The sequence below is a fragment of the Salmo salar genome, chromosome 06 (genome assembly GCF_965601325.2).
Source record: "Salmo salar chromosome 06, fSalSal1, whole genome shotgun sequence".
Classification (NCBI taxonomy): Eukaryota; Metazoa; Chordata; class Actinopteri; order Salmoniformes; family Salmonidae; genus Salmo; species Salmo salar.
The window spans coordinates 32,059,922-32,073,298 of NC_138296.1; the positions used below are offsets into that span (position 1 = coordinate 32,059,922).

Genomic DNA, 13,377 nt, shown 5'->3' on the forward strand with positions numbered 1-13,377 from the left:
TGTACATACTGTAGCTACCTCAATTACCTTGTGCCCCTGCACATCAACTCGGTACTGGTACTTCCTGTATATAGCCATGTTATTTTTACTCGTTATTGTTATTCTTTTTTTAATTTTACTTTTCCATTTCTGTATCTTTAACTCTGCATTGTTGGAAAAGTACCGGTAAGTAAGCATTTCACTGTTAGTCTACACCTGTTTTTTACGAAACATGTGACAAATACAATTTTATTGATTTATTTGACACACACAGCCACACACACACAAATACTACAAACAAGCAAAATTCACGTCTGTGGAAAATGATCTGTGACTTCTGGATCAAGCTGTCCCAAAGCAATCGCGGGATTGGTCTAAACCACAGAGACAGTTTCAGTCCTTAGCCAATAGAAAATACAGAACTTGTACAGCTGACGTGGATTCTGAAAACACGGAAGTAAAGCGTTGGTAAGTGAAAACATGCAACAGAAATTACTATTGCATAAAATTCATAACTAAATATATTATTTACAATCACCTGTCTAACCGTGCAGGTGGTATTTCATTAAATTGAGAAAGAGAAAATGTCAGTGGTGGCAACGGAGAGATATGGCTCCCTCGAGTCATGGAAATATCAGTTGAAGGATGGAGTAATGGAGAGAGAAAGAGAAGGGGGCAACGGTGGGACGACTGGAAAAACCATCATTGGCGTGTTCAAAGTGAGAATTTTTACATTATAATGAATTTTGATAAAGGCTCACAGAATATAGTCTCATAACTGCTAAGGGAGTGAACGTTATTTATAATAATCGTTACATGGAGAAAATCTGACATCTCTGAAATGAAAACGGTTAGCCCTCTTAATTAAGCAAAATATATTTTACCTAAACCCTTCCTGAACGCTTGAAAAAAAACAAGTGACCCTCATCTATACCCCAAATAATAATTAAACATAAAGTGGATAGCATGTTCCATGCCTATCGTTTACCCTCACTTCTTGGGACAGACAAGGGGCCTAATTTATACACCTTTCATAAGTACAAAATAATACCCCAAAATGTGCTTGCGCCACTTTTCACGCAAAAGTTGGCATTTAAAAAGGTTTAGTTTGATTGTGAGAATGTGCTCACCTCTCCGCAAACTTTAGACCATCTGCTAGTGGTTGAAATATTGTATTGCAAGTAAGCAGTGGCGATTTTAGCATGTAAATCTTGGTGGGGCAAAAACAAAAATGTGGGATGCATGCCAGCAAAGCCACAACACTAAACAATACATTAATTGCACTATAACGGCGACAAACGGTGCCCACAAACGGTTAGGACCTACATAAAGCTGTCCCAACACCTTACCACTGCTACACCTGGCTTTCAGCACTGCTTTGTCTGGCAGCGAAACAGTTCATTCAGCCTCATTTACTGCCTTTAAAAAAAACATAGCTGATATGGCTGACTTGCTTAAACAATTGAGATGTACAAGCTATGGCATAAGGGGACGACAAGCGGATAAGAGGCAATCTGTAATTTCGATTAAGACATTAATGAGCGACGACGGACGTAGCTAATATAACTATTTGTTCAGCACTTTTGAAATGTACAGTGGAGGAAAAAAGTATTTGATCCCCTGCTGATTTTGTACATTTGCCCAAATACAAAGAAATGACCAGTCTATAATTTTAATAGTAATAGTAGGTTTATTTGAACAGTGAGAGACAGAATAACAACAAAAATCCAGAAAAATGCATGTCAAAAATGTTATGAAATGATTTGCATTTTAATGAGGGAAATAAGTATTTGACCCCTCTGCAAAACATGACTTAGTACTTGGTGGCAAAACCCTTGTTGGCAATCACAGAGGTCAGACGTTTCTTGTAGTTGGCCACCAGGTTTGCACACATCTCAGGAGGGATTTTGTCCCAATCTTCTTTGCAGATCTTCTCCAAGTCATTAAGGTTTCGAGGCTGACGTTTGGCAACTCGAACCTTCAGCTCCCTCCACAGATTTTCTATGGGATTAAGGTCTGAAGACTGGCTAGGCCACTCCAGGACCTTAATGTGCTTCTTCTTGAGCCACTCCTTTGTTGCCTTGGCCGTGTGTTTTGGGTCATTGTCATGCTGGAATACCCATCCACGACCCATTTTCAATACCCTGGCTGAGGGAAGGAGGTTCTCACCCAATATTTGACGGTACATGGCCCCGTCCATCGTCCCTTTGATGCGGTGAAGTTGTCCTGTCCCCTTAGCAGAAAAACACCCCCAAAGCATAATGTTTCCACCTCCATGTTTGACGGTGGAGATGGTGTTTTTGGGGTCATAGGCAGCATTCCTCCTCCAAACACGAATAGTTGAGTTGATGTCAAAGAGCTCCATTCTGGTCTCATCTGACCACAACACTTCACCAGTTGTCCTCTGAGTCATTCAGATGTTCATTGGCAAACTTCAGACGGGCATGTATATGTATTCCTGAGCAGGGGGACCTTGCGGGCGCTGCAGGATTTCAGTCCTTCACGGCGTAGTGTGTTACCAATTGTTTTCTTGGTGACTATGGTCCCAGCTGCCTTGAGATCATTGACAAAATCCTCCCGTGTAGTTCTGGGCTGATTCCTCACCGTTCTCATGATCATTGCAACTCCACGAGGTGAGATCTTGCATGGAGCCCCAGGCCGAGGGATATTGACAGTTCTTTTGTGTTTCTTCCATTTGCGAATAATCGCACCAAATGTTGTCACCTTCTCACCAAGCTGCTTGGCGATGGTCTTGTAGCCCATTCCAGCCTTGTGTAGGTCTACAATCTTGTCCCTGACATCCTTGGAGAGCTCTTGGCCATGGTGGAGAGTTTGGAATCTGATTGATTGATTGCTTCTGTGGACAGGTGTCTTTTTTACAGGTAACAAGCTGCGGTTAGGAGCACTCCCTTTAAGAGTGTGCTCCTAATCTCAGCTCGTTACCTGTATAAAAGACACCTGGGAGCCAGAAATCTTTCTGATTGAGAGGGGGTCAAATACTTATTTCCCTCATTAAAATGCAAATCAATTTATAACATTTCTGACATGCGTTTTTCTGGATATTTTTGTTGTTATTCTGTCTCTCACTGTTCAAATAAACCTACCATTAAAATTATAGACTGATCCTTTCTTTGTCAGTGGGCAAACGTTCAAAATCAGCAGGGGATCAAATACATTTTTCCCCCACTGTACAGCGACAGAATTCAGAACATGGGCCGTTCTTACAGTGTACTCCCTGTACAACAAGTCAGAACCGTAGGATAAATAAAGGGGACATATAAACCAGACAATGAAAGCTCTTGCAATATTCAATGATTACATTTCTCTAAAACAGGTTAAAAGCTACATGTGCACCACCAAGTCAGAACAGTAGGCGAAATTAAGAGGTGAAAATAGACCAAATGATTAGGGTGAGGCACATTGAACGCCGTTTGGGTCTTTGCGTGTCAAAAAAGATACACGTCATAACACTATTCGACACATTAAATATGCTTTTAATTTGACATGTCAAATAACAGAATTCTATTGTAGAATGTTGTGTGTGCTGAATTTGCACAACCCAGGCGCCACCACTACTATCAGTAGCACTGTCAAAGCTGTGAAAAAAAAGTTGGCAAACAAGCACACACCGGCCACGAATGACATGGGCTACTAACAGCATACTACACAACATACACTTAGCATTACTTTCTTAGCTACAGTATACATATCTCCCTTGCATATTACATCATTTATGCAGCAGCATACAAGACATTTTTGGACTCACCTTGTGAAGGTGGCACGGCGGTCCTTTGGGGGCACATTTTGTCAACAAACTTTGAAAAATACAAACATTTGTCAACAAACTCGGGGAAAAAACACACATCCACTCCATTGAATAGAAGGCTAATGTTAGTGGTTGCTTTGCAGTGCTTGCAGTTAGCCACCGACTCCTTCCAAACAACTCATTGGTGAATTTGCAATTTCCAACTTGTTGTGTAATCTTTATGTCCAATGGCCGATGAGCACCGATACGTTTTATCTATAATTTCTCTTCATATGACAAGGATTAAAAAGGACTTGCCAGTAGATTGTCGACTTTTTCTTTTGGCTCAGCCCCACCTGCCCTGAATGACGGGTCGCCACTGCATGTAAGTATTTTGTGCAAATGGGGGATATGATGAAAAGCTTAAATAAAAAAAATAAAAACAGGAAAACAAATGAACCATTTACCATTAGTGAGAAGAATGAAAATCTATGTGTTTTATATTTAGAATCGAAAATAATTAGACATAGAAATCTTATAATTAGACATAGGAATCTTTTTCCCTTTTTTAGGCACTATATTTGCAGAATATATTCCTCACTTTTTCTGGCCGTGATTGGTTCATATTCTCAAAGGAGCCATACAACAAATTACCATCCACATCTCTCATTTAATTGGACCTAGTAGCCTAGTAAATAGATAGGCTATATGTATTTCAAGTTTTGCAAAATCATAGGCAGCGCAGTTTTACATTGACAGCTGATCTTTTACATTGAAGTAGGCATATGTATGGCGTTTCAATTTGTATTCTCATGTGCATAAGTAGCCTACTGTGAAATGCTTTTCTAGCAGTAATAAATATCAGTAGTACTATAAAACATAAATTAAAAAGTCAAGTAAAACAAAAACACAGGAGAAATAAAACTGTACCTACTGTAAGTACTGTAATTGCATTTTTTTGTGGCCTGCCCTACTATGTTTCAGAATTTGCGGGTTGTCCATCATTTAGGTTGGGGGAAAAAGTCTACTTAAAACATTGTCGAATTAAAATGTTCTGCTGACAGGTCCACGAAAATGTGCCATTGTTTTCTCGTTCAGAAACTGCCAGTTATTTTCCAGATACAGCATAAATGACTGCTAACACATTAAATAGGGCAGTAGTTTAGGTAAAATATTTGACAGTATGTGTAGGCTACACTATTGCTGTGCGATAGGAGCGCGACATCCTTGCCTATTTAATCTCAGAGCCTATACCAAGGCAGGGCATATAAACCCAATAATCTATTGATAAACTAAATATTTGCATGCCGAGGCCTAATGCAAGTAGTTCCAAATTATACAGCAAATAAAGGGTGTTATTGTCACCATAAAAGGAGAATGGAGGGTGTTATTGTCACCATAAAAGGTGAATGGAGGGTGTTATTGTCACCATAAAAGGTGAATGGAGGGTGTTATTGTCACCATAAAAGGTGAATGGAGGGTGTTATTGTCACCATAAAAGGTGAATGGAGGGTGTTATTGTCACCATAAAAGGTGAATGGAGGGTGTTATTGTCACCATAAAAGGTGAATGTAGGGTGTTTTCCAGGCTGAGTTGTAATGCTTGTTCCCACCAGTGGAGGCTGGTGGGAGGAGCTATAGTAGGAAGAGCTCATTGTAATAGCTGGAATGTAATTGATGGAACAGAGTCAAACGTGGTTTCCATGTGTTTGATACATTCCATGTATTTCATTTCGGCCATTACAATGAGTCTGTCCTCCTATAGCTCCTTCTCATATTCACCCTCTCCTTAACCTAAACAGAACATAGGCGAGTCGGCGCGCAATCCAAAAAAATCCGAAGAAGCCTTTGACTCTCCTGAACTACCACCGTAGGCCTACACAGCACAGCCATTGGTTAGGCATTGGTCAGCAAGAGCAGAGCAGGCTGGGGCTCAGGGTTGGAATATCCATTGCAGTGTGTAATGCTGCCTAGTTTTATGTACCCCATCCCAACAGCTATCTTAGAAATATAACTTTGCTCTGTGCTTCTCCTAGCATGCACATATAGGCTATGGATCATTTGATTGAGACCACACTAAATAGCCTATAAGCACACTTAATATTGCGTGCCCAAGGGAGAATCAGAGATGAGGGGAGGCATCGGGCACACATCGATATATAGCCTAGTAAGCAACTAATTCTAAAACACTGAGAAATATAGAAATGTCATCAATTACATGACCCTCCCCTGGACTATATTTAAAAAATACTAAACCCTCCCCTTGACTGAAATTGAAAAAGCATGACCCTCCCTCATTTTCCTCCAGGTACCCATACTGTACATTACATACAACCCCCCCCCCACTCTCTCTCTCATCTCATCTGCTCTTGTTAGAGTGTCTTCTTGCCTCAGGGGTTTCCAGAGAGTGTCAGTGGCGATTACCTGCAGTATCAATTTTGGGATACTCTTCAGGTAGGTCTGTGTGAGAAAGACATAGGATGTTGTTGTTTTGTGGATATGTGTGCCATTATTTTGAAATGTCAAATTTATTGGTACATTTTAACACTCTGTTGCACTCCCTCCCTCTCCCTTTCTCTCTCTCTGCCCCCACACACACACACACACACACACACACACACACACACACACACACACACACACACACACACACACACACACACACAGGCCTTCTCCAGTTCTCTTTCAGGTACTCTTGCCACCCAGGCCTCTTTAAGGGGTGTTGGTGTTGGAAACCAAGAGGCAACAGTTGCTGCTGCAACAATTACCTGGTTATTACGAGGTTAGTGTAATGACTGTGATAAGACCATTGTCTTCTTTCCTGTTAAGGGGTTTTATAAAAAAAACTATCTACATTTTAGATGGCACAGGCATGCTGGGAAGAATCCTATTTGCCTGGCTTAAAGGGTGAGTTTTGATTTGTTTTGTAATCTACTATTAGTAATTTTCAATATTGTTTTTCAAATTTTGTCTTTCTCTGTGTTTTAGGAATAAACTAGACTCTGAGGCCAAAAAATGGAGGTAGGGATGTCAAGCATCAATAAAGTGAGTGTGTTCATTGTGTGTTATGGAATTATTGGGTATGTCAATGCTTGTGCTGTTTTCCTTAGGCTTGTTGCTGATGTTCTCAATGATATCGCCATGTTCATGGAAATACTGGCTCCTAACTTCCCAACATGCTTCACTCTAATTGTGTGCTCTGCTGGAATATTCAAGGTAAACCTGAATAACATATTCTCACTAGCATTGATTTTGCAGATAGCAACCAGCTATTTTGAAGGTTTTACTTGCAATGTTCCTAATATGTGGTTGTTTTACCTACTTTGGTTGAATGCACTGATTGTAATTAGCTCTGAATAAGAGCGTCTGCTAAATGTAAATGTACACTGTTCGATATCTCTCTCTCTGTGTTTGTCAGTCCATTGTCGGGGTTGCAGGTGGGGCCACCAGAGCTGCTTTGACTCTTCACCAAGCTCGCAGAGACAACATGGCGGACATCTCTGCCAAAGATGGCAGCCAGGTGCTCCATACATATTTCTCTACTTGATGATACTGTAAGATACTGTAACTAACCCATGGCTTTTACTGTCCTGTCTTGTACGGCTGCTTTAAGATGAGGATCTTATTGTAATTCATGTGTTCTTTACAGGAGACTTTAGTGAATCTGGCTGGACTGCTAGTCAGTCTGATCCTTATTCCTCTTGTCACTGACAATCCACTGTGAGTCCTCTATTGCACTGCTTACACTGGCACTGTATGAGATAGGACATGACAGCTCTATATAGCTAACCTATTGGTTATTCAATGGAGATTGATCTGTTTTCCATCCCTTCTCATCTCCTCAGGCTGACGTTCGTCCTCTTCTTCCTTTTCACCATCCTCCACCTTTTTGCAAATTACAAAGCAGTGCGTTCGGTTGTCATGGAGACACTCAACGAAGCTCGGCTTGCTATTGTGCTCCACCAATACCTTAGAGATGGACGGGTCCTCGCTCCACTAGAGGCCAATCATAAAGAGCCTGTATTCTTGGGTATGGCTGACATTCAGTGAATAATAAACAATGAAATGGCTTGTTGATCATTATGGCTATCAACTATCAATGGCTTTAACATACTTTTCTGCTGTTTATTTTTTTAGAGTTCAGGAGGACAGTGCCAATCAAACTGGGAGTGAGGCTAGGGGAACTTGTTTATACGTAAGTTGGTGTCTGCCTGTTTGGTGTGAAAGTGAAGTGTGCTCAGATTTGGATGTTCATGCTCAATGATATAATTTCTTTCATTTTGTAGGTCAGAGGACCTTAATTTGGCCATGAAAAACAACCACGGGCCCTTCCTTATCGGAGTCAAACGTGGTGTGTATAACATCTTTCAGTAATCCCCCACCAACTGCTGTACTCAGTTGTCACGTGGGTTGTTTCTAGATGGATGTACATTACATCATGTCATTTTAATAGATGGTGTATGTCATGTGAGTGTTATTGAATGTGCTATTTCTCTCCCTTAGGCACGGTGTGTGTTTGTTTGGGACCAGATGCATCTGTATGTGATGAGATCAGGGCTGTGTGCCAAGCAGTGTGCCTCTGTGCTGTGTTACACCCTGTCTCGCCACTAGAGGGGGCTCTCAAACAACTCTCAATGTCACACAGCAACAGTGAGCCTTTAATGATCATCTTTACATGACAGTTTAAACCAATGTCTGTCAATGCTGTGTTATAACTCTGTTATCCCCTTTTCCTCTCTGTTATCCCTTTTTCCTCTCTGTTATCCCTTTTTCCTCTCTGTTATCCCCTTTTCCTCTCTGTTATCCCTTTTTCCTTTCCCTCAAGATCATTGGGAGCTGGTGCATGAGAGTCATAAACTTATGGACCAAATTTTTCAGCCATTCCTCAAAGGTAAGCTCAGTGTAACAAGGTGTGCTCAGTCAGTAGCTGTTTACTCCCACCGTGTATGTTGGGATGTTGTCAGTGGCGTCCGTTCAGCTAAACCTAGGGTATGCCCCTCCCCCTAAGGAATTGTTTGGAAGTTGAAGCTCATTTACTGCATTTGTACACAGTTTAAAAACTATAACATACTATTTGGAGAACAGCAAAAACCAATAAAAATGATCCCAGCCATTAATTATCACCTCAATAATGGGTTTAAAGGTCTGTGGAATGGTGTGTAAAATGTCAACCACTACTCAACTTCATAAATTGACTCATTTACTTGTGGAACAGCACATACAGTGAACATGAAATAGATGCATAATACAGGCTATCAAATCACAACAAGGACGATTTTCAAAAGCCGATATCAATGTTCTTTTATTTTATTATTATTATTATTTTTTATCCCAGGCCCCGTCCCCTCAGGAGGGCTTTTGGTAGGCCGTCATTGTAAATAAGAATTTGTTCTTAAGACTTGCCTAGTCAAATAAAGGTTAAATAAATAAAATAAAAATAAATGTGAGTATCTGGTGCATAAAACAGTTGGCCGCGGATGCAAACTATACCACATAAATCATAAACATGCTTTGAAATAAAAGGCATAGGCCTACACAAAATGACTTACTTAGGCCGACAAGGACGCATGACTCGACCAAAGAATGTCCAAAATCACAAATTACAAATGGAAAATCTACACATGCCTTTTTAAAAGGGAGCTAAGGCCCCTTTACATGTCACCTTATCAAACCATAGAGATAGATAGACGTTTCATTATTTTATATGTGCCATTGTAGCGTATATGAGCAGCGTCATTGAGGCAATCTCGAGTTTGAAGTAGTCAATTTTCTTCTTCACTATTGGCTGATCCCTCCTGATGACCCGGTTGGACATGACTCGAACACAGTCACCAGGAGGGCTCAGCCAATGAAGTTGGAAGTCCCATCCAGTTGACTACATTAAAATGGTGGAAGCCCTCATGGCCCTGCTCATGCTAAAATGGCCTTTTGGCCACTGGAGGCCTCTATCATTCTCTGTGTCAAATGTTTCCAGTAGTTACATTTTCTCTTATTGCGCTGCATAATGTGTGCGCCAAGCTCATTTGATAATTTCTGCATTATTCACCAGGGAAGGAAAATATTCAACGAATATTGAGGCATTTTTACCCTCTTTCTTTCTAACTGTCCTTGTTCTGTATGTCTTGTTTTGTTATATTTGTTTTGTACTTAGAACTCTGGGTCTTGTTGTTTCTGTCTGCTCTTTTATGTTTAGATAAGAATTGCATACTTGTCTTTTATACCTATACACAATTCTTGTGTGTGTTCAATAAAAAATATTTGAACGAATATTGAGGCATTTTATCAACAAGGTGCCTCAGAGTATTTAAACATTCTATTAACCAACGAGTTGGCTCTGAGAACATTTATGTAAACTCAGCAAAAAAAGAAACGTCCCTTTTTCAGGACCCTGTCTTTCAAAGATAATTCGTAAAAATCCAAATAACTTCACAGATCTTCATTGTAAAGGGTTTAAACACTGTTTCCCATGCTTGTTCAATGAGCCATAAACAATGAATGAACATGCACTTGTGGAACGGTCGTTAAGACGCTAACAGCTTACAGGCAGTAGGCAATTAAGGTCACAGTTATGAAAACTTAGGACACTAAAGAGGCCTTTCTACTGACTCTGAAAAACACCAAAAGAAAGATTCCCAGGGTCCCTGCTCATCTGCGTGAACGTGCCTTAGGCATGCTGCAAGGAGGCATGAGGACTGTAGATGTGGCCAGGGCAATAAATTGCAATGTCCGTACTGTGAGACGCCTAAGACAGCGCTACAGGGAGACAGGACAGACAGCTGATCGTCCTCGCAGTGGCAGACCACGTGTAACAACACCTGCACAGGACCGGTACATCCGAACATCACACCTGCGGGACAGGTACAGGATGGCAACAACAACTGCCCGAGTTACACCAGGAACGCACAATCCCTCCATCAGTGCTCAGACTGTCTGCAATAGGCTGAGAGAGGCTGGACTGAGGGCTTGTAGGCCTGTTGTAAGGCAGGTCCTCACCAGACATCACCGGCAACAACGTTGCCTATGGGCACAAACCCACCGTCGCTGGACCAGAAAGGACTGGCTAAAAGTGCTCTTCACTGACAAGTCACAGTTTTGTCTATGTCGGATTTGCGTTTATCGTCGAAGGAATGAGTGTTATACTGAGGCCTGTACTCTGGAGCTGGATCGATTTGGAGGGTCCGTCATGGTCTGGGGCGGTGTGTCACAGCATCATCAGACTGAGCTTGTTGTCATTGCAGGCAATCTCAGCGCTGTGCGTTACAGGGAAGACATCCTCCTCCCTCATGTGGTACCCTTCCTGCAGGCTCATCCTGACATGACCCTCCAGCATGACAATGGCACCACGCACAGAACTAGCAGTATGGCTGATTTCCTGCAAGACAGGAATGTCAGTGTTCTGTCATGGTCAGCGAAGAGCCCGGATCTCAATCTTGGACCTGTTGGATCGGAGGGTGAGGGCTAGGGCCAGGGCCAGGGCCATTCCCCCCAGAAATGTCCATGAACTTGCTTGTGCCTTGGTGGAAGAGTGGGGTAACATCTCACAGCAAGAACTGGCAAATCTGGTGCAGTCCATGAGGAGATGCACTGCAGTACTTAATGCAGCTGGTGGGCACACCAGATACTTACTGACTGTTACTTTTGATGTTGACCCCCCCCCCCCGTTCAGGGACACATTATTCAATTTCTGTTTGTCACATGTCTGTGGAACTTGTTCAGTTTGTCTCAGTTGTTGAATCTTATGTTCATACAAATATTTACACATGTTAAGTTTGCTGAAAATAAACGCAGTTAATAGTGAGACGTTTCTTTTTTTGCTGAGTTCAGTAACCAACGAAGGGGCGGCTCGCTCCATTTGTTCCCCGGGCCAGCTTGTCTCCATCTGATTGTAATGTGTTGCATACACAGAAGTTGCACTATCAGGGTGCTCATTATATTTTAAAAAGTGCTACATCCACACTAGCTAAATAACTTTTGCAAGCAAGATTGTTAGAATATCTCATTTTAATTCAGGAAGCTGGACAAGCAAGACTGATAGTGAATGGTGGAAATGCATTATACCAGAGGCAGGTAGGCTACAGGTAGGGATTAAGGATGCAGGCAGAGGATGATGATGATGAAGTAGGCCTACAGCAAGAAGTTGAAAAAAGTTAGGCCAACTAAGTAATCATGAATGATTTGCATTATCTCAATAATCATTCTGTCACTGCATGACAATTCAAATGTGTAATAGCCTACAATTGTTTGTTTTTAAGGCCAAAAACAGGAAACCAAACTTGCTCTAGCCTACTGGGTGAATGAATAAAAATATAAATTAGCTCTACAGCTTTCACAACCCATATTCTAATGGCAATAAATGCTTTTGGTTTCGAACAGCCACCAAAAATGAGGGTTCCCCCACCTCCCAATTAAATGATCACCTGGCTATCAAATAAGACAGTTCAAATGCCGACATGAAATTCAAAGCATTCAGCACACTGCCTAAATTGCTGTCCAGCAAAGCAGACTGGCACTGTCCCTGCTTTCTAAAAGTGAGCGAAAAGATAAGAGTTTACTCAGGCCGTTAGCCATTGAAGAAAAAATGGTCACGGTTTCTGCCTGTATAAGTGGGCGTTTCCTCTCTCGCGTGAGCAGGCTTTACCCATGTGACATTCTGTTCCTCCATAATATCTGGCATGCTCACGCAAGAGAAGGAACAGCTATCTGGTCTACTTATTGTCCGCTCCCGCCCCGTTGGGGGCAATAAGTAGACCAGAGTGGCCCCGCCCCAATCTGAAAAAAATTGGGAGTAGGGTGTCTCGATTTCTCTACTCTCTCTGAGGCGGCAGGGTGGCAGCCGCTCTCCGAGCGATGCTCCACATGGTCCTAAAGCCAGCCTTCAATATGCTAAACAGCTGTTGCATTTTAAATCGGGATTGGAATGATTTGAGCCTAATTTACATTTTTGGTCTTGAGCGCCACACCCAACTGACTCCCCTGGATGTTGTCACACTGGTAAGTCACCATTGTTTGTGCTTCATCTCTTCTAGCTCTGGAGGTAGCTGGATGGCAGACCAGTCGAACCCTACTGGACTGGAACGAATGGAGGGTGGAGTGGAAGAAGAAGAGCAGTTAGAGGAGTGTCAGGGTCTCTAGAGAGCAGCAACTGCAAGGAAATAGGCTGAGCTCTCTTTCAAACATTCATTGTGAGATGCTCAAAGATTAATATGCTCAGATTCAATTAAAGGTTTTTGTCCTTTTTTGGTACATTTTATATAAACTTCAGAATAAACTTGACCATAACTTTAACCATCTGTTATGGCCAGTGTGATATTACCAGCCCCTGAAAGTAAGCCTCTGACTAGCCTGATACATCATCCAGTGATAGCCAGTTAGCTAGTCACAGTCTGACATAATGCAATACAATAAATCTTTGGAAACGGTTCTCTCAGGACCTCTGGAAACCAGAATATTGAATAATATTACATTTGAACTTAGTCTGCCCATTTGTCTGGGGGATTGGTCCTTTTGAGACAAAATATTAAAAGGAATGTACTGTATGTACTGGCTCCCGAGTGGCTCAGCGGTCTAAGGCACTGCATCTCAGTGCAAGAAGCGTCACTACAGTCCCTGGTTCGAATCTGGCCGTGATTGGGAATCCCATATGGCGGCGCACAA

At 41.9% G+C, this 13,377-nt stretch overlaps 1 protein-coding gene across 3 annotated transcripts; it reads left to right on the forward strand.

The window, feature by feature from the left end:
• Nucleotides 1–248: 248 nt before the first annotated feature.
• On the forward strand, nt 249–13,038 carry rusf1 (RUS family member 1). Of its 3 annotated transcripts, XM_045720151.2 has the most exons (15): nt 249–447; nt 534–698; nt 6,100–6,177; nt 6,391–6,505; nt 6,585–6,630; nt 6,712–6,744; nt 6,834–6,939; nt 7,142–7,243; nt 7,373–7,443; nt 7,569–7,753; nt 7,861–7,918; nt 8,010–8,074; nt 8,227–8,373; nt 8,549–8,614; nt 12,750–13,038. In XM_045720151.2, exons 2-15 carry the CDS (start codon nt 564–566, stop codon nt 12,833–12,835), a joined length of 1,293 nt encoding a protein of 430 aa, XP_045576107.2. In that variant the 5' UTR covers nt 249–447; nt 534–563; the 3' UTR covers nt 12,836–13,038. The 3 variants fall into 3 exon arrangements, with proteins under 3 accessions (XP_045576107.2, XP_045576108.2, XP_082832584.1); XM_045720152.2 differs by having other exon boundaries at nt 432–698; XM_082976458.1 differs by lacking the exon at nt 249–447 and having other exon boundaries at nt 6,032–6,177.
• The last annotated feature ends 339 nt before the right edge of the window (nt 13,039–13,377 follow it).

Excerpts from the sequence above, each read along its gene's own strand:
- rusf1 (XM_045720151.2), top strand. The coding sequence starts at position 564 with ATGTCAGTGGTGGCAACGGAGAGATATGGCTCCCTCGAGTCATGGAAA. Across the intron at positions 7,244-7,372 it reads CTGCCAAAGATGGCAGCCAG|GAGACTTTAGTGAATCTGGC; the intron begins GTGCTCCATACA and ends TGTTCTTTACAG. Across the intron at positions 8,615-12,749 it reads TTTTCAGCCATTCCTCAAAG|CTCTGGAGGTAGCTGGATGG; the intron begins GTAAGCTCAGTG and ends CATCTCTTCTAG.